General features: G+C 39.3%; 1 protein-coding gene across 7 annotated transcripts in view; it reads left to right on the top strand.

Annotated features, from left to right (window-relative positions):
* LOC134228053 (uncharacterized) overlaps positions 1–27,995 on the top strand; it is a 229,213-nt gene that overhangs the window by 185,477 nt on the left and 15,741 nt on the right. For 5 of the 7 annotated variants that reach the window (XM_062709817.1, XM_062709815.1, XM_062709814.1 and 2 more), the window contains exons 10-11: positions 24,522–27,066; positions 27,126–27,313. In XM_062709817.1, the coding sequence (XP_062565801.1) occupies positions 24,522–27,066; positions 27,126–27,313 (2,733 nt within the window). The remainder of the gene's footprint in view (positions 1–24,521; positions 27,067–27,125; positions 27,314–27,995) is intronic. The other 2 variants (XM_062709819.1, XM_062709820.1) reach the window with 1 other exon arrangement.

Below are 27,995 nucleotides of genomic sequence, written 5' to 3' on the forward strand. Positions count from 1 at the left end.
CTAAAACTTTACCGAGCACCGTGAGAACCGATATTGGACGATAATTATTAACAATTGTCTTATCGCCAGACTTAAATATTGGGGTGACTTTATAGACCGTTCCGATAATTATAAATACACTAAGAAATAGTCGGTAATTGGAATGGCGCTTGATATTTCATGAAAATGTCGATTCCTCTTATAGATTACATCCTACTCTTTCACGTGATATATTAGCTCCCAATATTTTGCTGAAAATTAGAAGAATATGAAGGTTTGATTTTTGACCAAAAATCAAACCTTCATTTTGTGCAAAATCAGTTATTTTTGGAACGTGTTTTTTGGCAAATTAACGTATAACTGTTAAATCAATATAATTTTCAACAAAGATACATAAAAATGTCTGTCTTGTCGCATCAACGACGAGATCTGGTTTAAAAATGATTTCAATTACCTGAAAATTTCCAAAAAACCTAAAAAAATATTTCGAAAATGAAATGAGTACGGATATGGCTTTATAATCAGGCGATTTTCAGATACGGTATATCTTGGGGTTAGATCTGGACACTAATGACACAGACAACATTGCTCCAAAAAGTAAAAACTGGTTGCATTAGTAAAAATGAGAGCTTGAAATAGTTTTTAATGTTTTTTGAGGCTAGTCGCTGTTAATTTGAAATTGTTCTAATTCTCATCCGATTGTAATTATTTAATTTTCAAAATCCATAATGCTAATTGTTAATTGAGTGCTAAAAACAGATTGTATGGAGTAAGCAGAAATATTTATGAAAAATTTTGAATAATAGCTGAAAAACATGTTATGCAAAATCCTTAAAACAATGGGAACTAAAAATTCATAGACAATTTTAAATATTCAAAACATTCTCGAATACTCGATGCTATATGGAAGTAAATAAATTTTCGGGACATATGGGAAATGACGGCTTTCGCAGGTTTTGTTCTATTATTGTCAGGGGGGTTTTTGTTGACCAAATTTTATGAAATTCGGACACATGCATGATATGCAAAGAATGTTCAGGCCAAATTTGAGCATAATTGGTTATAGAAAACCCCCCTGACAATAATAGAACAAAACCTGCCAAAGCCGTCATTTCCCCTATATAACCATAAAATATTAAATGACTTGAAAAAATTGGAATTCTTCAAAAAACAAAGTGTATTTATTATTATCGGAACGGTCTAAATTTATTAATTTAAATTTATTTACCGGGATCTCAGCAATTTGTTGAACTTTTACCGAGATTCGCACAGTCGAGCCCCAGCAAAGGTGTTTTTTGCCGAGATTTATGTCAAAATTGCTGGAATCAGCAAATAATTTGCCGAAAACCAGCTAACAAACGTAATTTTTGCCGGGATAGCAGTTTTTTTATTTGCTGGGCAAACGGCTGTGTGGATTTTTCCGAGCTGCAGAAATTTAAAACTGAGTGTGTACCATTTACCAGATATCCATTAAAAGTGTCACGGAGTAATACAGAAAATAATTGATGATGATTCTTCACAAATGTTGCAGAGCCGGGGCTTTTGTTGATTGCGAGGTCTTTGATTTTGAGAATTATTTCTTGCTCGGTGGTTGGAGTGACAAAGATAAAGTTCGGTAAACGATTGAGTGTGTTGAACTTATTGACTTCCTTGTTGCTACTTATACAAGGGGCTAGCTGGGGTCCGATAGATGTAAAAAACTGGTTGAATTGACAAGCTACTGCTGCTCCGTCGAATGTTACCAGGTTTTTCCACGTTGATGTTTGTTTACAATGAAATAATACTGCAGCATAATAATTACGTTTTGCAATTTCCTTCTCCTTATGTGCTTTACTGGAAACGTGTTCTAACATCGCACGTGCTTTCTTTCTTTCTTTCTTATTGGCATTACATCCCCATACTGGGACAGAGCCGCCTCGCAGCTTAGTGTTCATTAAGCACTTCCACAGTTATTAACTGCGAGGTTTCTTAGCCAGTTTACCATTTTTGCATTCGTATATCATAAGGCTAACACGATGATACTTTTATGCCCAGGGAAGTCGATACAATTTCCAATCCTAGAAAATTGCCTAGACCGGCACCGGGAATCGAACCCAGCCACCCTCAGCATGGTCTTGCTTTGTAGCTGCGCGTCTTACCGCACGGCTAAGGAGGGCCCCATTGTGCGTAGGCGTCCATTAGACAGTAATTCACGTACATCGCACGTGCATTACTGTCTAATGGACGCCTACGCACAATTTTGAAGCAATTTTCTTTTATTCGTATCCACTTCCATAAATGTAGAGTCATCGATGGACATCCTGCTTTTTTAGTATTAATAGTAACATTCTTAGTGAATTTAATGCTGAATAACTCTGATATGTATTGTTTTATGTTATGGCGATAAATATCAGAACCATAATCCCAACTGCCTAGATGATATTCACAGTAAACCGAAGACTGACGTTTTAGATAACGTATTTATCATAAATTTAGGTTGATTTGTAGTACAATAAACTTTGTTAGTGCTTCAATTGGCGACAGTACAAACGCGTCATTTGAATCTTATACTTTTCATCAACTGTATTTCCGAACGAGTTTCTAAAGAAATTTTCAAAGGATCTTCTGAAGGAAGAATTCCTTAAACATTTCCGAGGAAATTTCTGAACTCGTAAAGAAATACCCGAAGAATTTTACAAACTAATTTCTGTAAAGTTTCCTTAAAGAAATTACCGAATTAAAAGCCAAAGCAATTTCTTAAGAAATATCCACAAGAATTTTTAAATAAATTTTCAAAGAAACTTCTCAAGGAATTCTAGAAGATAATTCAAAAGAATAAATAATATTTTTTAATTTTTTTTATTTTTTTAATAAATAAAGAATAAAAAAAATATTTTACGAACATATTTGCGAGGGATTTTCTAGAGAAAATTTCGAAGGAGTCCCTAATGGAAATTCTGAATGAAATGATGTAGGGAGTTCTGATGGTATTTCTTAGGAAAATTTTGAAGCAATTCTTAGGATTCCCTATTTAAAAAAATTCTGAATTAATTTCCAGAGGATTTTTCGAAGGAATCCATGGAGTAATTTTTGAAAGTGGAATTTCTGATGGAATTACCAAAGCATTTTTTTTTTATTTAATGGTTTAAGCAATTTTCAGATGTACTTGCTAAGGAAATCCTGGAGGTATTTCCTAAAGAATTTCTTAAGTAATTTACGAGAAAAAATGTGAGGCCTCCAATAATTTCTTTTGAAAAAGGTTTTTCGCAATATTCACTTGTTCGAATTGAATATTTTGCTACAAAAATCTATATATGGCACGTTTGTTTCTACCTCGAAATTATTTTGAAGCACCTGAAAAAAAATGGGAATTCAGAGAATTTTGTTTTAGAGATGAGTGCCGCCCTGTAAATGCGGGACACATAAATCTTAAGCGTGGGATTTTTTTTAATTTTTGAATTATCGCAAATTTTTTATATTATTCTTCCTTGTTTTTCTGTGAAGGTTTCAGTAATACAATTGATTATGTACGATTTATAGATAAATTTAAAAAAAACAGATACTGAACATTGATCCATATGTCAAACTGCCATTAGGCCAAACGATTTGGCATAAGCCAAATGACCTACAACCGCATTACTGAGAGCTCATACGAATTCTCAACTTGTAAGCATGTCTGAGATCTTATTGAGTTCGAAATCCTTGATGAGTACTGCAAAGCCGCACGAATTTCTAGACAGAATAGTAAAGATCTCCAGAAGTCCGCAAGTTCTCTCGGAAGTTTTTGAAAAGTCATGAGAGAACAAACAGATTTCCAAAAAGATCACGAGAACTTCCGAATGGTTTCCAAAGTTTTGTTCAAGTCGTTGAGGTTTGGAGGTCGATTCCTGTTTCAGATTGGATGATGATTCCACAATGTGGTGCCAATGTGGTCAGTGCTGAATTCTGAGCTGAGAATGAATGCTGAATACCAGGAGCTCATCAGACTTCCTGAATCTTTGTACACGCCTTTAATTACTTCCTAACTTCTATAAATCCTTATTTCCATGCTGCTAGAAGTAATTAAGCCCAAACGGACTCAAAGGTTTAAACTTGGAGGGATCTGCACTGGCTTCTCGGAATTATTTATTCCTGTCGACTTCCTTTATTTCCTCGTTGAGACTACGCCGCCACGAGCCCCTGGGTATGCCTCTGCTGCGATGTCCTGCTTGATTCCAGTCCAGCGCTTGCTTGCAGATTTCGCCTCCGATCTTTCGTAATATGTGGCCGACCCAGCTCCATTTACGCTCTCGAATTTCTGTCGATATCGGTTTTCGATGGCATCGTCGATGGAGCTCAGCATTCGAGATCCAATTGTGAGGCTACCAGGCCCGAATTACAAAACGTAGACATCGGTTGATGAATACTTGCAGTTTCTGCGTAATCTCTGCTGATACACATCAAGTCTCACTGGCGTATAACAACACAGATTTTACGTTTGAGTTGAATATTCGAAATTTGGTGCGTTGACTAATCTGATTGGATATCCATACATTTCGCAAACTCGCAAAAGCAACCCTAGCCTTATTGATCCGTGCTCCTATGTCGATCATGGTTCCACCGTCCGACGCTAATTGGCTGCCAAGATATTGAAAGTTTTCGACCTTCTCCACTGCTTGCCCGGCTACCAACGATCTGGTCTTGTTAACGTTGACGTTGAGGTTGACACACGTTTGAGTACTTTGATTTATCGCAACGACATGCATTCGACTTTTAGTCCCTTTTTTGCTATTACAATTAGGTTGCAGAGTAATGTATGTCCAAAACACTGCATTGTTCAGTGGAGTATTTCGATTTTTGCAAAAATTCTAAGGCTGAAATTGAAATTGAAAAATCGATATTCTTCGAATTAAAACTGAATGCCTGAACAATTTTTATGACCTAATTGCTGTTAGATATCTTGTAAAGTATTCTTCAGACTTGCCGGTCGGATCTGTGAATTTCGGATAAGTAATTGTACAGTTCATTCTTCAAAGATCTTGAACAAGATTTTTCGAAAATCATAATCGGTAAAAACAAATCGAAAATTTTCAGTTCCGAATTATTTGTAAATCCAGAGCAGGATTTTTTATTTAGCCTAAAACCCGATTTTTTGGACCGACAATTTGTTTTCTAGCTCAATATACGATACCATATTTTAATTGTTTTGCCATAGTTCTTTGCCAATGAGATCAAAATATAACTTTCAACTTTATTCTGGTTCTGGTGAAAACCCGAAACACGTCCATGGCAGCGGGCGGAAAGATGCCGAAATTGCATTCTCGTTACCATCACCACTGGCACTACGGGTTTGCTTTTACGCTACGCGGCGGCGACGGTCGGAAAACAGATGCACATTGTCCCATGCGAAAGTCAATTTTCCGTTAAATATTCATAATTTTCTCATTCACTCGCTGTATGGCGCCCATTCTGTTAACTAGCTGGGTCCGAGAATCGAGTACATTGCTTTCCGGTTTGACGGTCGGTTATTGGAAGTCGGGTGTATAGAAGAGTTGGCCGGACGCCTTCCAACGTGTTAATCAATTTGTCCTGTCCAGTGACAGGTGGCACTTTGATTTGTTTGCAGTGTGATATTTTATGATTCAATTTGTGGATTGCTCTGGTGCGAGCAGGTTGTAGTGCCAGAGACCGTGATTTATCAGGATAAACAGAGTTTCATCATGAGTGTCAGCTAGTTTTCTGACGGCTCTACTTTTGTACCATCATCGAAAGGAAGGGCCGACCTGGACTGAATACTCATTAAACGAAATTAGCCATCAGAACAGATTGGATACGTGGTTATTTTCGGTTGTCCTTGCCATCATAGGCGCTCGCATTGTGGTGTACATCAATCTTTTTTAACTGGCTTTATTTACATCGCCACCGGCAGTTGGGCATACGCAAACAAACAGCAAGTCCGAGGGCAAAACAGGATAATACACACATTTATAGTGCATAACAGGTCGGGGGAAAAAATCGCCCCAAGTACGATGCTGAGCTTTTGATAAATAAAAATTGAATTTTAATTAAAAGTAAATATTAATTACTCAACGAAATAAATCTGAAACTCGCCGACCAGCCGAAGCTTGATATTGGTTGAACGACATGCGTATGTCGTGCTGCCTGCCGGCAGAGTATTGACTGTTGCTGCCAGTGAGGGAAAATGCCCACGTGTATATCAAACATTATTTTTCCGATGAATCAGCGGAAAAGCGCTGATGTCAACAACTTTAGTAGGACATTTGCTTAGGGATGTTTTTCCTTCTTCTATTTGATTGTTTTTATACAACAAAATCAGCCTTGTTTTGCAAGTAGCTTTATTGAAATTCCGAATTTAATGAATATTTTCAGCACAGTTTTATTTTTAAACATTGAAACTTCAATTTTAATTAGATCCAGAAAATGTTGATGAAACCTTATCGGTCTACATACAAATAATCCATTCGACTGGCAATCGTTAGTCATCGATGCATCAATCGCTTAAAACCTGAATGAAAATGAAATATTTCCGCAATCGGATCGTGTCACCACAGAAAGATAAATACGGCCAATTGTAGAAGAAAGGAGGAGAGTCTTTAGGGACACAAGAAAAAAAAAGCTTAGAACGCAAAGAAAAAGAACCAGAAAAAACATCAAATATTTAAACGCTGGCATATCTTGAAGGACTCTTTTTAACTGCTCTCGTCAGCTCTTCTGGTTTCGCTCGATTTTCCACATTTTCCGGTGCTTGCTGTTTGCAAACCATTAAATGAATCTGTGTGAATTTCTCCACGGATTTTGGCTACTTCCCCTTAACGTAGTCAAGCGCAACGTGCATACGATTGGGGATATACTTCTTCGAGGGTAAAAGTTTGGTTAGGGGTCGGGTACATGTTGTCTTGATGTCGATATTCGTCCAGGTGATAACGAGCATAATGTCTTTACCTTGGGGATAATATTAACAGCAGATTATATGTCAAGTAAATCGTATTTTACTTTATCATTTCTCAATTTAAAATGCAATTCCCATTAAATTAATGCATTCAAAATTTTATTATTCATGAATAAGATGAGTAATGACTAATAACGGATACAAATAACGGTCATCATATTTCCAATTCGACAAATGGACTATTTCGAAGACGAGAAATTAATCGCTCAGTTGATTCTTACATTGTACCGTCAAATACTTGATTGAAATGAACGATAACTTGTGCGCAGTTATTTCAAATTTCATTCCTTACATTAAAAAAGAGAAACTTCGTTTGCTCTGAAAACCCTCCGGAAAAAATGTGTATCTTTCCCGCAACATCAGCGATTCCGCCGTAGGTATGAATCGCAGCTTCTCTCCACCATCAGCAGAAAAAATGACGAATTAAATTGAAAAACAAATACTTTCAACATAATTCGATTTTTTCAACTCCCTCGCTGTGTTTGGGCTTTCCTCTTCCTCTGTTGGTCGTTCGTTCATAGGACCTGCGTTAGACACTGTTCTCCCACACCATCCCGGACGCTCTCTATTTCTCTGAGTTTTGGCTTTGTTTATCTAAATCACAGAGGAAGAATGTACACAAGAAAAACCATCGAAAAATGCGGTTTGGCTGATGGCGATGGCAAATACCGCGAGGAAATCTTTCTTACAAAACGTCTGTCGTCAGTCGATATCATCATCCCTCCGACCGGCCGAACGCTGGTACACTGCTTTCCAATCTCGATATTTTTTTGTGTTGAGCCCTTAGCAGAGCGTAGACTTGTTCCAATATTGCTTGTTTATCCACCTTTTCTCAATGAACTGTATTTGTGTTTGTTTTTGGTGAAAATGACTACTTTAAAACTATTTTATTTACATTTCGCTACTCCCGGGTTCATTTATTACGTAATGCACAATTTCTAAAACACAATTTCTATATGCAAATCACCGGTCTGCACTTTGAAGAGATATGGACCTGGAATGAAAGTATCATAATGTTTACTAATTTAGTTTCCGCCCCTACGTAAGGTGTGTCCGATGAAGCCCCACTTCCGATCCCGAATTTCAGTTGCTATCGGCCTCTGGGTGAACGACGATGGAACTCGTTGTTTGAGATACAGATTAGTGTTCTCCACTGATACACATCATGTTTCTTAGGCGTTTAACAGCACAGATTTCACGTTAGAATAAAAAAAACGGATTATGGTGTGTTTACTTATTTCTCTGATTTTCCAGATATTTCGTAAACTCGCAAAGGCACGGGATCGCCGTGTCATCCAACGATTTAGCTTTGTTGACATTGGCCTTAGCCGTGTGGTAAGACGCGCGGCTACAAAGCAAGACCATGCTGAGGGTGGCAGGGTTCGATTCCCGGTGCCAATCTAGGCAATTTTCGGATTGGAAATTGTCTCGACTTCCCTGGGCATAAAAGTATCATCGTGTTAGCCTCATGATATACGAATGCAAAAATGCTAACCTGGCTTAGAAACCTCGCAGTTAATAACTGTGGAAGGTGCTTAATGAACACTAAGCTGCGAGGCGGCTCTGTCACAGTGTGGGGACGTAATTCCAATAAGAAGAAGAAGAAGACATTGACGACTAAACCTGCCGAATATGAACGCTCGGCAAAGTCATTGAGTTCACTCTGAATATCATAGCACCGTTGAGCACTGCACCGTTGAGGACTGCAACGTCATCAGCCAATTCGAAGTCGTTTAGGTGCTCCATGGTTATGGGCCCGCAGTTTCGATCAATCGCACCTACAAGAATCTCGTGGATTACGATGAGGAACAGTAGCGGTGATTCATGCTTGCCTCACACCAGCTACGGTGGGATAGGGTCGGATAAGACCTCGTTGTGCAGCACAAGAGAAGGCCTCGCACTGTGCCTCGATAGAGCTGATAATTTTCTTAGGAAAATGGTTTGAGCCTTACTCTTGGTATATAAAAAATTGAAAAAATCGAGTACCGTGCAAAATCAAACTTCGGACGCTTAAGCACTTTCTGATATACATACAATGATTTCTTTATTTCTTTATTTGTTAACTATATTCATCTGACTGTTGTTTACATGAATTTTATTTTTTTAATCTATACGCACGTGGATCTTTTCAATCTGGACATGAAACAATTAGAAGGCACATCAAAATCGTGGAGTTCCCCTTGAAGTCATCGGCTAATGGTATCCAAAACCAGTTCGGTAAAACCTCGGTTGCAGCAGACAACCACTTCGTAGCATTCTTGGTGCAACTCGGATGTGCAATAATGATAACAGCCTAGAACAATCACTTTCTTCGTTAAAGAGCTTTCTACAATATTGGCCTATTGATTCGAAAGTTAGACATCACTATACACTTTGGAACGCTCACTGTCAGCTTATTTGTGCAACACCAATCGACGAATATGTCCAACAAAGTTTGCAGACGAATACAATCCTCGATGGTTTGAACAACGATGTACAATTTCAAATCATCAGCATAGTCAAGCTTACAGGTTGGACCAAGCAGTAGTAACACGTCGTTGAAAAACAGGAGAAAAAGAAGTGGCCCTAGGTTACTTCCTTGGCGCACACCCGAAGAGTTGGTAATTTTAACTCGCAGCATTCTTCCTGACAGATATGAGTATAATCAATTTGACAACCTATTAGAGGCTCCAAGCTTCTTAAGCTTTGCAATCAAAATATCATGATTGATTGAATCAAATGCAGCTGCGAGATCTGTGTAAATAACGTCCACTTGGTATCCGCCTTCTAGCTGTTCAAAACAGGTCGTAGTGAAGTCTAGCAGATTTGTAGTTACAGAACGGCCAGGCATGAAACCATGTTTTTCACGTTTCGCTTATCACCTTTTTTATGTACCGGAACCATGAACGATTGTTTCCAAATTGCAGGAAAATTTTTAGTCATTAAACATTGGTACAACATCTTGGAAAGGGGCTCTGATAGTGCACCGATACAGCGGTGCATCAAAATCGATCTTCTCTAGCGTCAATTGCATCATCTTGTTGCGGAATGCTGTAATCAACAAGGTTTGACAGAGCGATCTCCAATGGCGGATGATGATTGTCAATCGGTAAGAGAGGCGTGGAACAACGAGTGACTACTGGAGCCAAACCAGAAGAGCAAAAAGTCAAATCGAGTATGCGTCCTAGATTCTGTGTTCGTTTGACGATGGTTTGAAGAATCCATGCCTTCAAAAAGCAACGCGCTAGCTGCCGTACAACTAACAGGGTTATTCAAACGAACTTCGTTGCTACATTGAATCCAGGATAATCCTGGTTGGTTGTAGTCATCACACACAAGCACGTCGGTGCTTATGTGACATAACTCATGAACTGTATCGATATGCTTGCTCATTACGTGTACATCCTTGCTCTTATCGGGAGGGATGTAAATTGTACAGAGCAACAATCGTTTGGAACCGAATACCACAGAGGCACAAACCTACTCTTAAGCGTCGCCACTAGTGATGTCGATCCTCGAGCTGACGGAACGGCGATATAAGGCGATAAGAACTCCTCCAAAGCATGACTTCGTACTATTCCTCACACTTCGGTCGCAACGAAAAACGATAAAGTTTTCCCCAGAAAGCTGCGTCAAGTTGATAGATGCGTCGAGTCCCGTCTCAGTCAATATAAGGTACACTGGGGGAAGTGGAAAAAGGGGGTAAGTGTAAAAATCGACTCGAAGAATTGGAACTGTACATACTTTACAGTTTTTACCACATCATAACATTATGCAAGAATATACTTTGATGTTCACATTGATACTATGTTGAAATTTTTATAATACATACACTAACGCTTGAACTGTAATTTTAGGTTTTGCCAAAAGTTGATTTTTGCATTCATAAATTCAATTCTTATTTGCAGCAATTGTCCTTTTTTCAAGTGAATTTATATCACAGGTATATCACCATTATAATACAATTAAACTAATCCCATTCAATTGGTAGTGGTTTGTACCAAGAAAGCAATTTATTCAAAGATTTTACACTTACCCCATGTATCAACCACTACGGGGGAAGTGGATAATGTTCTAATTAAGCAATTTTTTTCTTCCCTCCAGGGTTTATTTCGATAGCTGTGAATCTTAATATGTTCCTTCTTTGTTATCATTGTGATTCCAGTGGTGATTGGAGTAATATAAATGAAAAATGCCTGATTAATCCACCTATCGGTATTGATGCCTTTCACATGTTTTGAATGTAAAAAAAATGTATAAGAAAGTTAAAAATGGCACTGATAGGTAAATATATTCTATAATTCACATTAATTTTTATTCATAACAAGTTCACCGTTCAATGCAATTTTTTTGCGAACAAATTGGTTAAGGACAAGTGCTTAAGAATAGCTGATAATTTTGTACGTGCTTTGCGCACACACATACATACAAATACGCACATACAGACATCATCCCAATTAAGTGCCATTTTTCCTTTAAAAAGTTCATCTTTGGGGCGAACATATAGATTTTACGTACACTTAGTGTTCGAGAAGGCAAAACCAGCCCTCCCTTAGTTATTACTAGAATTCCTTGAGGATCTATTCCGTTAAAGTAATGATATTATTCCACAAAAGATACTCAGAGCAATTATCATATTGATATTCATTATAACTAATAACTAACTAATCGTAACGTAACTAATCGTCACTATTAAAGGCCAAGGTAACATGGGTTTTCCACTTACCCCATCCTACTAGGTTAAGTGGAAAAACAACTCATAATTTTAAAATCTATTTCCATAAATTTCAAGCGACCAAAATTGTATGAATTATCGCACAGTTGGTGCAAAATTGACTGTTTTTGATAGCACATTTTGATTGAACGCATTTAGATCATTCAAACTGGTTTTACACTAATTCAAACATGCACTATCGATTTTTCCTTTTCCACTTCCCCCAGTGTACCTTAATGATGTCGTAGGTGCAGTCAAGAGTGTTACAAAAAATAGTGTTAATCTTCGTTCTTAGCCCTCGCACATTTTGAAAATACACCAGCAAGTGACGATCTTCAGATTGTGTTCTGCAACGTAGGAACATCAGGTGACGAAATGTCAGAAGAAAATAGAGGATACTCGCCATTGGATACTCCAAAAAAAATGATGAGTTTTTAGAGATGGAGTCAGAGAGATGAGTTGTTAGAGATGGAGTCAACCCTAGAGTCTTCACCGTAGTAGAAAGCATTAGGGGTTGATCGGAACAGCTTCGATTAGTTGAGAAATGTTATCATCCCGTTTACTCACTTTTTAAACCGTTTAAATCACCATTGCAATCACTAAGTACAGTATTCATCTTTGAACTACGTATTTGATATGTGCAAGATATTGCGAAGAATGTTTGCAATTTATGAAAATGTCTGGCTTCTGTTTGATTCAATCCTTGGACACCGGTGGGGTTGGATTTTTATTTCGGACACAAAGACTCAAATTTCGGACATTTGAACACAGTACCAGGAAGAATAATTGAAAACAATTCTCACTACACAGCTCAGACTGTCTTTTAATCATTTCGTCGCCTTATTCTAACATCTATATATATAAAAATGAAATGGTCTGTGTTCGTATCCGCATAACTCGAAAACGGCTGGATGGATTTTCTCCATTTCTTCAGCAGATATGTTCGTTATCGTTTCCGACGGGTTTATATGATATTTCCTCATGCAAAAATTACGAGTAGGGTTGAATAAATTGTGAAAAACTAGAATTTAGATTCGTATGGAAATTTCGCATAGGCGGTTCACAACGCGTATTTTCGCCTACTATGCAGGACAACGTCTGCCGGGTCGACTAGTGTCTTATAAAAATGTAGCTCTACTAAAACAAGCTAAAACTATTAGTCCTTCCGATCCAGCTTGACGAAACATTTCGATGAAATATTTAAGAAAATTTCCCATACGAATTGAAGCGTCCGAAATTTGATTTACTACGGCACCCGTAATCGGCAAGTTCAAGAAAATGCTTCTTGTTTGAGATGTCCCGAGAACCTCGAGAGCAGCCGTGGGGGTCGAAGAGAACGCACCAGTCATTGCGATTGGGCACATCCTTCGAAAATTGCCTAATTTAGGCTGAATTGTCCTCACTTCACCCTTTTGCTACCACACAAGACATCCAAAACCCAAAATTGATCGTACACTTTTTGTGGAAATCCATTTGATATATGAACCGGTGCCAGCGAAAGTGGTACATAAACCATTTTTGTCGATTTTGTGTTTTTTACACCAACTGCTTCTGTGAGCAAAGGTCTAGTAAGGGAATAACGAAAAAGTGATTTTTGACAACTAAATCTGAAGATATGCACTTTTTAATTTCTGGTATATATCACAATGGCCATTTCGTTGCCAGGAAAAGTGGTACATGTGCAGTTCTACCCACTAAAATCAGCCTATTGAAAAGAAATTTTGACAACATGGATGTTTCCGCAATAGATATCAACCCTATTTTGAATTTCAAAATGGTTTACTGCCGTTTAAAATAATTTTATAAATGTACATGTACCACTTTTACTGGCAACGATTTTCGGTTTCTGTTGCATTTTGTTCCCATTAATAGTGGTACATGTGCATTTTGTTCCAACAAACTTGAAATTTGTCAAGAAACTCCGCATATTTCTCATTATTACCTTTAGGCATATTAGTCATAACACGTTGGTACAGTTGGGATGCAGAAAATTGCTAATTTGAATTTTATTTTCGAAGTTTTTGGAAAAATGCGTCTCCTGAAAAATTTACTCAATTTAACATGTACCACTTTCGCTGGTACCGGTTCATATTTCGGTTTAACCGATAAGCCAGATTTGGGAAACCAACTTTTGTATTCATAAAGAGCGTTTTGCATCAGGTCGAATAAAGTAGTAATACATAAACTCATTATCAAAATCATCATTATTGAGTAGTCTCAATAGCGTATCTGCAACGAAATTCCACAAAAGTGGAGAGCATCCGCAGACACTTATTTTCCTTATCGTTGCTTGACGTAATGTCGAATAGAGATGTCGGTTTTTTAGCATCTGGTGAATCCGTTTGGTTATTATATTAGGTAGCCATGACAGCGCACAGTGGTAGGCCCCCATACATTCATTTTGAAGTTAGAATTGTTATCCAACATATACTATGCTATTCGAGTACTTCTGGAGGCGCAAGCCTTAAGGTCTGAAGCATTAACAGCGTCCTCATTCTACATTGAAGCAGTCAATTTCCAACTTTGGAGCAATTAGGAGCAAATTACCACATTAACCACCGGAAAGTAGACCAAAAATAGGTTCCGATACATGATACCATATCGTTCCGAATCGTTCTCGAAAAAACTTTAGTCAAATGTTAATTTTGGAATCAGTTCATATAATATATGTGTGAAAATTAAAAAAAAACGTGTTTCACGAAACGAACAAATTTTTTTGAGGTTTTGTCCGGGCTTCCGCCATCGTGCAGCGTGTGGCTTCCAATATCGCATCAAAAGACACGTTGTCAAAAGCACCCTCAATATCTAAGAAAGCACCCAAGTATGAGCGAATTCTTTCTCGATGTCGTTGAAAACTTTATGTCGAAGAGGCACGGTAGACTTTCCAGATCGGTAAACAAGTTGATTAACATGAAGAGGCTTGTTTGCCAAACAGTCATCACGGATGTGATGATCGATAATACGTTCTAAGCATTTCAGGAGAAACGAGGTCAGACTGATGGGCCTAAAACTCTTTGCTTCTTCATACGAACGTGGACGTGCTCCTTTTGGGATAAACTTTACAGTGACATCCCGCCAGGACATGAGAATGTATCCAGTAGCAAATGCTAATGCATAACTAAAAGTTTTTTTTTTCCAAAACATGTTTGATATGCTGATAACACCTCGCTGAAGCAACGGAATAAATCTCATCATCTCCAGAAGATTTGTAAGGGGCAACACTTTTAAGTTCCCATTGAATCGATTCAATAGCTATGATTTTACGAGCTTGAGTCCAAGACCCATAGTTACATGTAAAGACATCAGGAACATCCCAAGATACCATATCGAAATATCCAGGGTAAAATGCGTATCAAATAAGTGTTTTGACGCTTCTTCATAGGAAGAAATGTAAATGTAAGTAAATGTATTTCATTTAATAGACAGGCGTCACTCAACTACAGCCGAATCGCTCAGCAAATCGAAGAGCCTTCTTGTATGCTTTCCGGGTCAATTTGCAAGAATCCGCCCCTGCTGAATGGCGTCTGCTCCAACTCCTTCTACACAGCTTCCTGAACTTAGGTAAATCGAAATTCCATCACGGAGTTCTTCTGGAGGTTTTCACAGAACGCAAAGGGCAAGCTTCTTCGAAAGCTTCCACGATGTGCAACGTTGTAGTATCAACTACATCATCCAAGTCGGTAGGAGTTTCAATGGATGGTAGATATCCATGAAACTTGGTGGAAGGCAACTCTGTATAAAGATCCCAGTCGACTAAATGAGGATTTCTAAAACGCAAGGTCTGCGAAGTAACATTTAAATGATCAAAATAGATGTAGCGATGCTCTGGTATAGATTCCTCATCTGACAATACTTTATTAGATACCATAAAGGTTGAACGATTGCCTATGTTTGAAAACCAAGGTCGGTATTACTTAAGTATTCCATCAAGCTGGAGCCTCTCAGATTGATATCCGAGCTACCCCGATTATGTTAGAGTATTTGCATCACTGCCGACAATTAGCGGAAGGCCTTTTGAAGTGCAATATATGACAACTCGTTTGAAACCATCCCAACTCCTACGGATGGTTTCAAACGAGTTGTCATATATTGCACTTCAAAAGGCCTCATCATGTGGTAAATAAACCGAACAATAGAAATATTACGTGGGTTCCGCCAGTTGGATCAATTGTGACAGCACATACATCTCTGGTTGTTAATTCAGAGATAAGTGTAGCAGCGATAGCGTTGTTAACAAGTACACATGCACGGGGCATTGATCGAGTCGAGAGTTTCCCATTCCATTAATGAAAGCAGCAAAAACCGGGTTCACTAGATTACCTAGGTAGAAGCTACCCATGCGAAAATAGGGTTCCTGCACCAAAGCCACTTGAGATTTGCCATTTTGCATAAGTCTACAAAGATTAATCGCTGACGTTCTTTTATGCTGAAGATTGATTTGAGATGTATCCCAACTGTAGCCATTGCGAATCAGAAATATGAACAGCAACGATGAAAATTGGTATCGTATCAAGAACGTCAAAGACAAACCACAGAGTACAATGTGTGGCGATTATGACAATGTGACAATTTGTTGAAAAACTAAATAAAAACATACTCATAATCCCAACCCCGTGAAACAAGCACTAGTTCTTGAAGCCACCGTTTGTTTGTGTGGCGCTAGTGCTGTTCTTGAAGTTTAAAGCTCCGTTCATATTGCACTGATTAAATTTCGCGCGGGTATTTAATGATCGCAAAATGATTTTCGATTGTGAAAATTTAAATTTCATTAACTTAAGTTATATTTTTCTGTTTTCGTTATTTATCCATCATTTTACGTGCGGTAATAGTCGCCACATTATCATCGAAATCAGCCGAAATTATCACCGAAAAAAGCCAATAAATTAATTTCGATAGCCGCCACAATTTAACATGTTCTGGTAAGGTGCAATCTATTTGACGATTGTCTTGTGTCGTTTGACATCGCAGCGATCATCATAATCCTCATGAATTTATCATTATTGACGAATAAAGGTTGCATGAAGAAAAAGAAAAAGTCGAAGGATTATATTTGAAAAAAATTGCACGGGGAAGCATACGGACAGTTTATTAAAACTCTTCTCAGAAATTTTAGGAGCAATTTAATTAGGAACGGTTGGCAGTACGGAGCTGTACTTTCCTTCTACTGCATAATAAACGCAATTTTTCTATTTCAAAATTAATTCTGTGATATCATACTTGATACACAGTATAAGAAAAGTCCAACCCCGTACTACTTTCCGTTTTCAAATTTCTTTTAGACATTCCACCAAAAGAGCTTCAAATAATTTTCGTATACTTCTAGAATTTTTAAGAAGAGTTTTAAAAAATTTCCCGTGTGCCTCCCGGTGATTTTTTTTTTCAAATGTCATCCTTCGGCTTCTTTTTCTTCTTGCAACTTTTAATCGCCTAACCACGAGCGTCTTCTTTTTCCACGATTTTTCTTCTTATCGGTCGAAAAAGTGACATCCGCTGCGGGTCGATGAATATTTAAGTGAACTCGGAGAATTTTAGTTCACCGGATGTTCATGTCGAGGTTTATTTTTTGTAAACATTACTCGCAGCGGATGTTTTCTTCTTACTGAAAATCGGGGCATAACGACATCGCGGTTTAGTCCAAGATGAATACACCACTAGGTATTCCAATCTGCCAAATTCACGATTCAGCCATCTTGGATTTTAGTATGGAAGAGCCAGCCGGTTTGTTTATGTTTTGCACCGGAAATGAATTTTTCACCCCCGCCTTCTTCTCGTCCATAAACTGGGCAGATTGTAACACCTAGCTGTATATTCATCTTGGTTTAGTCCATGATTATGGAAACCTATTGTTTTTGTGTCAAACCACACAAGTCAAACTTCAAACTGTCTCTACTCTACCTAAAACTGAGTTCAATTGAGGCGGCCATTAGCGCTCGTAAAATGCTGTACATGACCAAATTAACTGGGATAAGCCAATTTTGAGAGAAATTGTATAAATATATTGTACTTCTGTTAACAATCATCCGATTTTGACAATTTAGGGATGCCTGAACCGGAGATTTAATATTTTTCACAGTATGTTTACACTGCCGATAACCGCAAGTCGAGCACATAAGTATATGGAGGCCCATATACAGATGTGCTCGACTTGCGGTTAGCGGCAGTACAGGGCTGGTTAAGGTCTTCTTCTTCTTCTTAAATGGCTTTACATTCCAACTGGAACATGGTCTGCTTCAACTTTCCTCAGTTATTAATTGAAAGCTTTTCTATGCCCGCCATTGCATGAGTATGTATCTTATGTGGCAAGTACAATGGATACACTATGCCCAGGGTGTCGAGAAAGTTTCCAACCCGAAAACATCCTAGACCAGACCGAGAATCGAACTCGCCATCTCCGGATTGGCAATCCTACGCCTTTGCTCGCAAGGCTACTGGAGACCCCGGGCCGGCTAAGGTCCTCCGATAAATAAGTACAGAGCAGACGTTCATCTTCAATCGCGTGGTTGTGTAAAAGTTTGTACTCATCATTTTGAACTATGTCGTTATGTCTCCGTTGCGCAGTGCTAGTGTGCTGATAAATATGGTTCAAATTTGCCGTGTTTTACTTTTTAGCGCTAGTGTTAATTCCAAATTGCCCTAGATGGTAACACCACAGTGTTTATGCACCACACTGTAGGCGCGATTTAAATCTTTACACACGATTTCCACGAAATTTTGTTCGAGCATCCACGTTTTTTCTCTGTAAAATAAGTTTATCAGAAACCGAATGAAAACACACATTAAGATCCGTCTCATTTACCGAATTAAAATTGAAAGTGCCAGTTCAAAGAGTCTTAAAAAAGGCTGGAGCACCCTCCAAAACCATTAAAACATAAATCTATCAAAAGTAATCTTGCTCTCCAAGCAGGGTTATTCGATAATTATCGAACTGCCACTATGAGATATGCGACAGCACACCTACTTTCCAGTTGACGAAATCAATTCATCTATTTGATCTTAACGCATAAACTCTTTGGTTACAAACTTGAGCTCACTATAATATAGGCGTCGAAACTAAGATAAATTAATCTACTTAGTCATTGAACGTGTCATCGACAGGTGTTTTATGAAACACTATTGAAATCTTTTTCCTTTACATTTGATCTGATCCAACTGGAAGTGGATGTCACATTGTGGATAAAATTTTGCTTTACTCTGGACCATTTGTGTGATGTTAGAATAATGGTTTTTGGAAGCATACACTACTAAAAATCCACACATATTTATTGGCAAAAATCCGTAGATTTAACTTATGATGTATATCAGCGCACACATAACCATTCTTCACGCGATCTACTTTTAAAAAATATATCCAAATAAATTTTATGTGTGGTCCCGAATTAGCAATTATTTAATTTATATGTGGTTTTACATCGATTATTTTAGGGTGGAGCTATTGCAAAAATCTATAACGGCGACACATATATCTTATATAGATATTTTTGACAGTGTAATGGACTTAGCGTCAACATCTGGAGATTAAAAATAATAACTATCATGCACCGGAAAAAGTTTTTTCGGATGACAAGAAACCTAACTATACTGCCCATGTCGCAAATGTGCCGATTATGAGTAACTCATAATTAATTAACTGTTAATCTTAAGAATCCTAAGTAACCTAAGAATTAAATCAGTTTAGTAGTGATTCAAATTGGTGTATTTAATTTTAATATGAATCTAAGACATGCATCTCCTAGCAGCTGCCCTAGATTTGTTTAAGTTCAGATTCAAAAGCTAAAAACTGTTGCACAGCTTCGTTCTATTTTATGCAGATTGAATCACGAGATTCAAATATTTCTTTTATGTTTTGACGATTTAACGCGTAATTTTAACTACGGAATTCGGATCAATGCACTTTACCCGGCGTTTCTGAGCAGCAAGATAATTTTCATTTATTTAAACAAAATTAAAACATTATTTTGCTTCAGATTCCAACGAAAATAGTATTCTAAAATTAGAGGAAAAAATGAATCACTGCTGATCAATCACCTAATTGCTTTGCAGTCTTATTTTTTCTGCTTGCAAAAATTTGGTTTTCAAACAGAAAGATGCATTAGGAATTAAAGGCCCACTCTTTATCACAATGCCAAATGTTTGTCAAATTATTTCAGACATCTATCAAACTGTTGAGATATCCAAATAGGTATCAGGCAGACTTGACAAATTTGTTATTGTAATTAATTTGATTGTTATTGTGACAAAGACAGTGCTGATAACTTTTGCGCTATAGCGAAAAATCTGAAATAAACGAATCAGCTATAGACATAATAGCAATAAAGTTTTAAAACATATTTTAGATGGTGCGCTTTTTCTTTTAACAACAGCTTAAAATCGAGCCTAAAAAAAAAAATAAACATTTTGTTTTTTATTCGAATTAAATCTGCCTTCGAGCGATATTGTCGCATGCGTCACTGTGTCCCTTGCTTAAAGCCAACGCTTGACAGCTAGCACCAAGTTTAGCACCAAGTTTTCGGCTTCAATCACATTGTATGCAGATGACAGCCGTTTCAGGGGGCTGCATAATCCCACCCTTATTTAACCCCAAATTGAGATTGAATAAGAGTAGCCGATGATCTCGGAAAAACAAAAAGTCAGCTACGCCATATCTCCGGTTAGCTCAATACTGTGAGGGGTGTCCTGCTGCTTCACAGGCTCCATGAGCGGTTAGGTTCTTTTTAGACCCTCCTAACCATTCATTCGTAGGCACGGTAAGCATAAAGCTGTATGGTGGACAGATAATTGGCTTAGATTTTCATTACATTTTGTCTTGAATTTATTATAAGCATTTTAAAATTATCTCCTCATACTAAGCCGTGGGATCTGTCACAGTTAACACCGTCGATTGTCTTCTTCTTATTTTTACTTTACTACTTACCGAGAACACTGTTATTGGTAGTAATGATTATAGTTTGCGGAACTTTTGTGATATCAGCTCACTCAACCGGCTCTAACAGCTTTCCTTTACGCCTTGGCAATTCCAATATGTCCACTAAGGTTCCAATGGAATGTATGGGAAAAATTTGACCATCGAATTTAAAAAAAAGTCCTATGCAAAATTTCAGCTCAATCGGACTTCGTTAAGTGTTTGACCAAAGCGGTCAAAGTTTGACTATTTTGAAACACGAAAATTTCCCAAGGGGGGTACAGGAAAAATCCGAAACCGATTTTTTTTATGCCAAATGTCTTAGAAATGCATGAAACGTCGAGATCTGGTGTTATCTAAAAAAACATTTTTGAAAAAATTGACTTTTTTGGACTTTTTGGAACCTGGATTTTTTTCGAAATAAAAAAATGATGCCAAATTTGTCAAAAATGCATGAAACGTCAAGATCTGGTGCGATCTACAAAAAAAAATTGGAAAGAATTGACTTTTTCGAACTTTGATAATTTTTGGAAATTTTTTCGAAATCGTTTTTTTTTCTACACCAAATGTCTTACAAATGCATGAAACGTCGAGTCAACACCAGATCTCGACGTTTCATGCATTTCTAAAACATTTGGCATAAAAAAATCGATTTCGAAAAGTTTTGTAAGTCTCAAAAGGTAAATTTTTCCCAAAAATTTTTCGAGTTCCAAAAGTCCCAAAAAATATTTTTCCAATTTCTTTTTTTAGATAGCCCCAGATCTCGACGTTTCATGCATTTTTGACACATTTGGCATCAATTTTTTTTAAGTTCCAAAAATTTTTTAAGTCCCAGAAAGTCTTTTTTTTTCAAGATTACACCAGATCTCGACGTTTTATGCATTTCTAAGACATCCGGCATCAAAAACAAAATTTCGATTTCGATTTTTTCCGGTTTCAAAATAGTCAAACTTTGACCGCTTTGGTCAAGCACTTAACGAAGTCCGATTGAGCTGAAATTTTGCATAGGGACTTTTTTCGAGGAGATGAAACTTTCGATTTTCATCGGCACATTGTCCACCCACTCTTCTGAAACTTACGATGATTTGCGATCAATATTTCTGCTTGCAAAAATTTTCCATCTAATTTCTACACATTTACCACCACCGTTGTTGGCGGCAGTGAATAAGGCAATCCATAAGACAGCTGCGATCAGCTGACGATTTTTGTTTACCTTGATTTTTTGACAGATTCTGACCGGACTGACAGAACAATTCAAAGGAAAATGTTAAGCGCGGTTTACACCAGAAGTGAGTTTCGTTCAACTGCATACACACTTTGTTTTGATTTCAATTGTCAGTCCCATCGCTGAATGTCCTCATGGATAGCCTAATTTGGCTCCCTCGTCGATAGTTCTCACCATGAAAGCATGAGTTTGAAATCGTCGCATGTAAACTTATTATGGTCCTCTGAACACTTTTACACGTTTGGTTAGACGTCCCTTATTTTAACGCATTCACTATTTTTTCGTTTTTCACAAGCATTGCTTCTCTTTAGAACAATTCCTTCCTTGCAAAAGCTGAACATGTTTCCAAAGTTTGCATTCGTTTTCTTAGAAACGACAACAACGAGCTAAGGGTTGTCGTTTTTAACCTTTTCCTGAGACCAACTAGCTGGCGTATACGGGCCCATCCTTTCCAGATGTGCTCCACTAAATCAGTGTGATCGGCGGAAGCAAGCTCATTAACCATCTCATCAGATGTCTCCACCAGCTTGTTCAATATCACGGTCGACCGATCCACAAACGAACGAAGGAATGCACCGTAACCCTTTTCTGCTCGTAGTGGGTGCAAAGCTTGTCCCAAGAATGGAGTTAATCGAACTAAAATTCATGAATTTATTTACTAATCTCTTGGCATCCCTTTTCAAATTTGAAAAATGTCATTTCTGCTGTGAGTTGTAGACTTTTATAGATCCTTGAATGTAAGTCATTTTTCCGATTTTTTTTTTCTAACTAGTTAATTAACATTTTTTTCTAACCGCTTGCGGTTATTACTTTTCTCTCAATTCCGTGTTTTGTGAATGACCAGAAATGATATCTACCATCCTTTTATCGACATAAAAAGGTATCACCGCAAAATAAAATTGCAGCTTCAGCCCTCTATACGTATGTTAGGTGTTGAGCATGATATCTCGAACCAATTAGCAACTTTTCAACCCATGCACTTTCCCCGAGCCGAAGGAAAACTTCTCTTGCCTCATCCTTTTCCACAATCGTCAGCAGCAACGGCGGTAAGCCAAAAACAACCGAAAACAATGTGAAACCAATTCAACCGCGATAGATGAAGCTAACAAACGGTTCCACCGCGACCACAGCCGCCCCTTCTCCATACCTGAAGGGGAAGGAAAACTCGAGGGCAAATAAAACAGACAGTCAAATTAAGATATTTAATCAGAAATTTGAATGCTGGCACAGATGTTTAATTTAGCAGCAAGTTTCGCTGCTAATTTAATTAATTCAATTTAATTAACACGCGCGCGCAAACTGACGATGTTTGATGCGAAGTGCTTTCTTTCCGCACTTTTTTTCTGTAGTATCACACATATCTAATGGTACTGGTTTGATAAAGTGCTATTACAGACTAACAGGTATACGACTTTTTTCTTTTGTATTACAACCCCATCTGACTACGTTACAGTCTCATAATTTGCATTTAATTAGTTTTTATTAGTAGTTTCTAAATATTTAGCAACTTTTATGTCTGCCTCACACAACTAACAGCAAACTAGTCATATTTTATCATGCCGAAATTTATTTCGGCGGTCTTGAATAATCATAAAATGTTTTTCAAACAATGAAGCGAAGTTCCTCCTCGAAAATGTCAAACTCTGATTTCGTTGCAAAGCAAAAGTTGAAATCCAGCATCCATCCGCGCGGTTCGATCGCACCTGTCGAAAGACCCTACATCACTTCTCCGGCCAAAACGAAGAAGACATGGCCCGTTGACGGCGAAACGGTGGTGTATCCAATGTCAATAAATTACGATTATTAAATGAACGTGATTCCCTGTCGTTACTTTGCTTCGCAGTTCGTTTCGACATTCCAATTGGTTACATTTTCATTTTTGATTAAACAAATCGCGCGCGCGCCCCCACTCTCGCACGCGGCACACTCAATTCTAATGACATACATTTCTCGCGTATCAGCGAAACGCGTCGTCTTCGTCGTCCCGACCCGTCGTCGGAAGACAAAACGTGGGAGGAGCGTTGCTGGCGTAGGAATAGCGCGCGCGACGCAAAGTCATTTGCCTTCACCACGGTGGATTCATATCTCTGACGACTCTTGCGAATTGTGCCGGTTGGTTGGTTTCTGTTTGGTTTCTGATTTCAGTCTAAATTAACTCTGTTTGCCTTTTACGCTGTTTAACTTTCGGCAACCGCACTCACCTAGGGGACTAGCAGCAACCAGACTAGTGAACAGAATTTTGCGAACATGGGAAGTCATGTGTAGTCGGGATGGTGGCGGACCCTAATTTTGTTTTTGGAATAGAAAATCAAAAACAATACTTTAAGCGGTCAGATGTTGTTCTGAGAGCGATTCATACTCAATATCAAAAGCTAACTTTTGTTTAACCATTCTCAATTGATTTTAACATTTCTTAATCTAGAAAACCCGAATTCTTCTCTAAGGTTATCTGTAAATGATTATATTCAATGCATCATAATGCTTTTATATTAGATTATATTATATTTACTCTAGGATTTCGTTAAAGTTCAAGTTAAAATTGGATAATAATATCCGTAAACAATATAATGATCGATTTATGAAAAAAATCGTGGCATTATGGTGTGAAATATACAAACCATGAATTCATTTATCCAAATGTGTATACATCAGAAAGAATTTTTAATGCTATTTCGCTGTAGTTGTCCTAACAAAATGTGGGCTCTTACTGTTGTTGATTTCAATTTAACTATCCTACCGCTGACCGTTCGGATATGAATAATTAAACATCGTTTTATCTCTTTTACTTTCTTTCCAGATAAGGGTGTCGCACTGCACTCTTGTTTCGTCTGCAAGACTGAGATGTGCCCTCGTACTCGGCCGCTGGAACGAGGCCGGGGTATGCAGTACGGCATACCGGAAGAGGCGATACCGCCGGGAGCACGTGTTTGCAATACGTGCCAATGCAAGTCGGTGAAATCTAGGTACGACTCGCAATATTATTCTCCCTCCGCTCTTGCACAGGGTTTAATATTGAACGATCAATCCGTCCATTCTAGATATACGCACTGTCCCTTGCCGACCTGTCCCAATCCGAAAGACAGGGTGAAACGATTCCGAAATCTTCCGCCACGTCTTTCCGAGCTTTCGCCGGAGATTCGCGACCCGATTATACAAGAATTGCAAATTCCACCAAATGTGACGAAGTGTTGTTCCGCCTGTTTGACACGAATTCGGCGCAAAATGGGTCCACATCTGTTAGGAACGAATCTTACCGAAGAAGAGGTAAACCGATTAAAAAAGCTCCTGCAGGAATCTGGCCCGAAATGGAATCAGCTGGCGGAAACGCTGAACAAGACCCCCGTCGCGCTGAAAAGTTTTTACTTCCATTACAAGAAGAAGTATGGGTTTGACATGGCAGTGACGGAATACTACAAACAGCATCCTGGCGAAGATAGTCGCCCTGCTATGACCGATGGTGATGAGTCGGATATGAGCGCTTCTTCTTCGGACGAACGAGACGGAAGTAGCGATACAACTGCATCCGCCGAAAGCCCGAACAACTCAGTGCCACTGAATGTTACGAAAGAGGAGATCATCGCCGTTCCTGAAACACTGGCACCACCACCTCTAACGAAGAGTATCGATGACGACCGTTTGCTGCCGCCAGGGCAGCCGCCTAGAAAACAAAAGCTCACGGAAGAGTACGATAGCTCAGCTACAGAAACAGCTGACGAAGAAAATGAAACCTCACCAGCTAATCGGCAGAGTCCCAAAGTTGTTTATATTCCGCTTAGCGGAACGAACCCATTAATCTCTGCCAATCATCCGCCCTTGCAAAACGGACCGCGTGGTAATGACGTTAACTCACCTCTGAACGTTCGAGACATGATGCTGAATGTGATAGAAAGATCTCTAAAATCTAATAATATGCCCGGGTCAGTAAAGCAAATGAATTTCCCACCACGAGACTATCGAGATATGTCAAAGGGGCTGCCTAATCGACCTCCTTCTGGAGAAATGGCAACACTTTCAGTGGTGAACTCCCATTCTCACAATCAGCCGCAACAAATAATGCCGGATTATTCCCATCCAATAAGTTCCCAGATACAGGCCACTATAACGCCTGTTCCCCAGCAGCAGCAACAGCAACAGCAGCATCAGCAGCAGCAACAACAACAACAGCCTCCACAATCACTAGCTCCGAGTCAGCAGATTCCACCTCCTTTGCAGCAGCAGAAAACGTCGCAACCGCAGACTCAACCTATTCAACTCACCCAGCCGCAGTCGCAATCGTTGACCAGCTCCAGTAACCGGGATCGCCCAAACAGCGGTACCCACATAGTCTACATAAATCAAGCACAATCGCTCGATCTCAGCCTAAAGAAGCCACAAAGAGACAACCTTCCTCCCCCAGCGCACAACAGCAAAATGCCTAGATCGTCCTCACCCAATTGGCCGCCCCACCCGGACTTTCCACCACCGAGCCATCAGCATCCACCAAAGTATCCGCGATCATATTACATCGAATCTATTGGTCACCCTTCAAAATCACCTTCTGGCCTTTTGACAACATTGCCCGGCGGTCCACCGATGGCTATGAGTCAAGGTCCAGCCGGCCCCTCGAATGCTGCACCTTCCATCGTGGTACGAGGACAAATGCCGCAACAACCCATCTCGTTAACACCCCCTCCTTCGAAGAAGCAAAACGCTCCTAAACTGAGCCCCAAAGTGACGCATCAAGTGCAATCGGCCATGCAGCAACCACCAGCGCAATCGATGGGACCCAAAGGTTCGATCACCCATGGTACACCAGTAAATGCTGCCGGTCAACAAATCCTAGTGCAAGGGCAAACGACGCTTAGCCCTCGTTATGACAACATGCTTAGACAAACACCGCCTTCGTCCAACGACAAGCTTGGATCCATCACCCAAGGAACGCCGGTGCACGTATCTGGGCACACGCTGCCGGATAAACGTGCCTCGTACGAGTACAAATCATACAACAACCGACAGAGTCCTGCCCAGGTATCGCAAGCGCCAACTCAAGGAAGCCCCCAGGCACCTCAGTTTGCGTACAGCCGAAATGCGCCGGCATTCAGTTTGGAACCGCCCCAGCAGCTCAGCTCGCGACAGATCATCATGAACGATTACATCACGTCGCAGCAAATGCACGGCCAAGCGCAAGGACGCAACTCGGTTGGATCGGGTGGACGCCCGGAAAAAGAATCTCCATCGCCACGCAGCGGACCTCCCAACATGTCAAACCCGTCGGCAGCTTTAGTGTATGCCGTCGGCGCTCGGGACGGCAATGCCAGGCCAGAGTATCTGAACCGGGCATCATCTGCCGATCACGTCAATAGGTAAACTAAAATCAAATCCTTTCAATCTTTTTGCAAAAATCTAATATCGGACCTTTCAGGGTATCTCCTGTTTTCAGCACTCCTAGTCCACACAGAACACCGCCCCCGCCACAACGGCAAGGAGTAATCCAGAGGCACAACACGGTTGGAGGCAGTGGAAACGCTAGCGGTGGGGCTGGGTCCAAACCGCCTAGTCCGGCGCCCAACCGGCTGCATCTTGTCCCGCCATCGCACCACTACATGCAAGGTTTGTGTTGAGACCCTTTTTATAGGACGACAATATATGAATAATAATGAAGCATTGGATTGATACGATTCGACTTTAATGGTTTTGTGATGTAGATTAATGTGAGGCCATCGCGTTGGGGCGTATAGAGCAGTAAAGTAAATTCAGTCAATTATTTTGTTTATGGTATAACTGCCCATAAATTCATAATAGTCCGACTTAGGTAGGAAATCAAGCAAACATGGGACTGTTATTCGTCGCGAGCGGGAGGAAAATTATCTTTTTCATAGTCGGTGCATCATTCGCTTGTATTGCGCTTTGCTCTGGTCGAGACCAGTGCGATCTTCCATAGTTTGCGGAAGTCATCGGGATATGATGCGATCTTTCATAATAGTTTGCAGTAGCTATCGGGAAAGTAAGTACAGAATGCTGCGCGTCGGTTCGGTCGTCGAAAACGCGATCCTCCACAGTGTGCATATGGCACCGGGCATGCATGTGCGGTCGAGAAGTAAATCAATTTGATATGCGTTTGATCGTGTTCCTGCTCGGTGTGCAAATAGTTAATTTGTTTAATTTGTTTGAAAGTTTCCGTAAGGGAGCATCCTGTGCTCATGAGATTGAGTGAGCATTACAAACCCACCATTCAATTTTGCTCCTTCTAATAACCTTCATCGAATAAAAAAAAACAAAGTCATGCTCAGTT

This window comes from Armigeres subalbatus, chromosome 3 (genome assembly GCF_024139115.2).
Source record: "Armigeres subalbatus isolate Guangzhou_Male chromosome 3, GZ_Asu_2, whole genome shotgun sequence".
NCBI lineage: Eukaryota > Metazoa > Arthropoda > Insecta > Diptera > Culicidae > Armigeres > Armigeres subalbatus.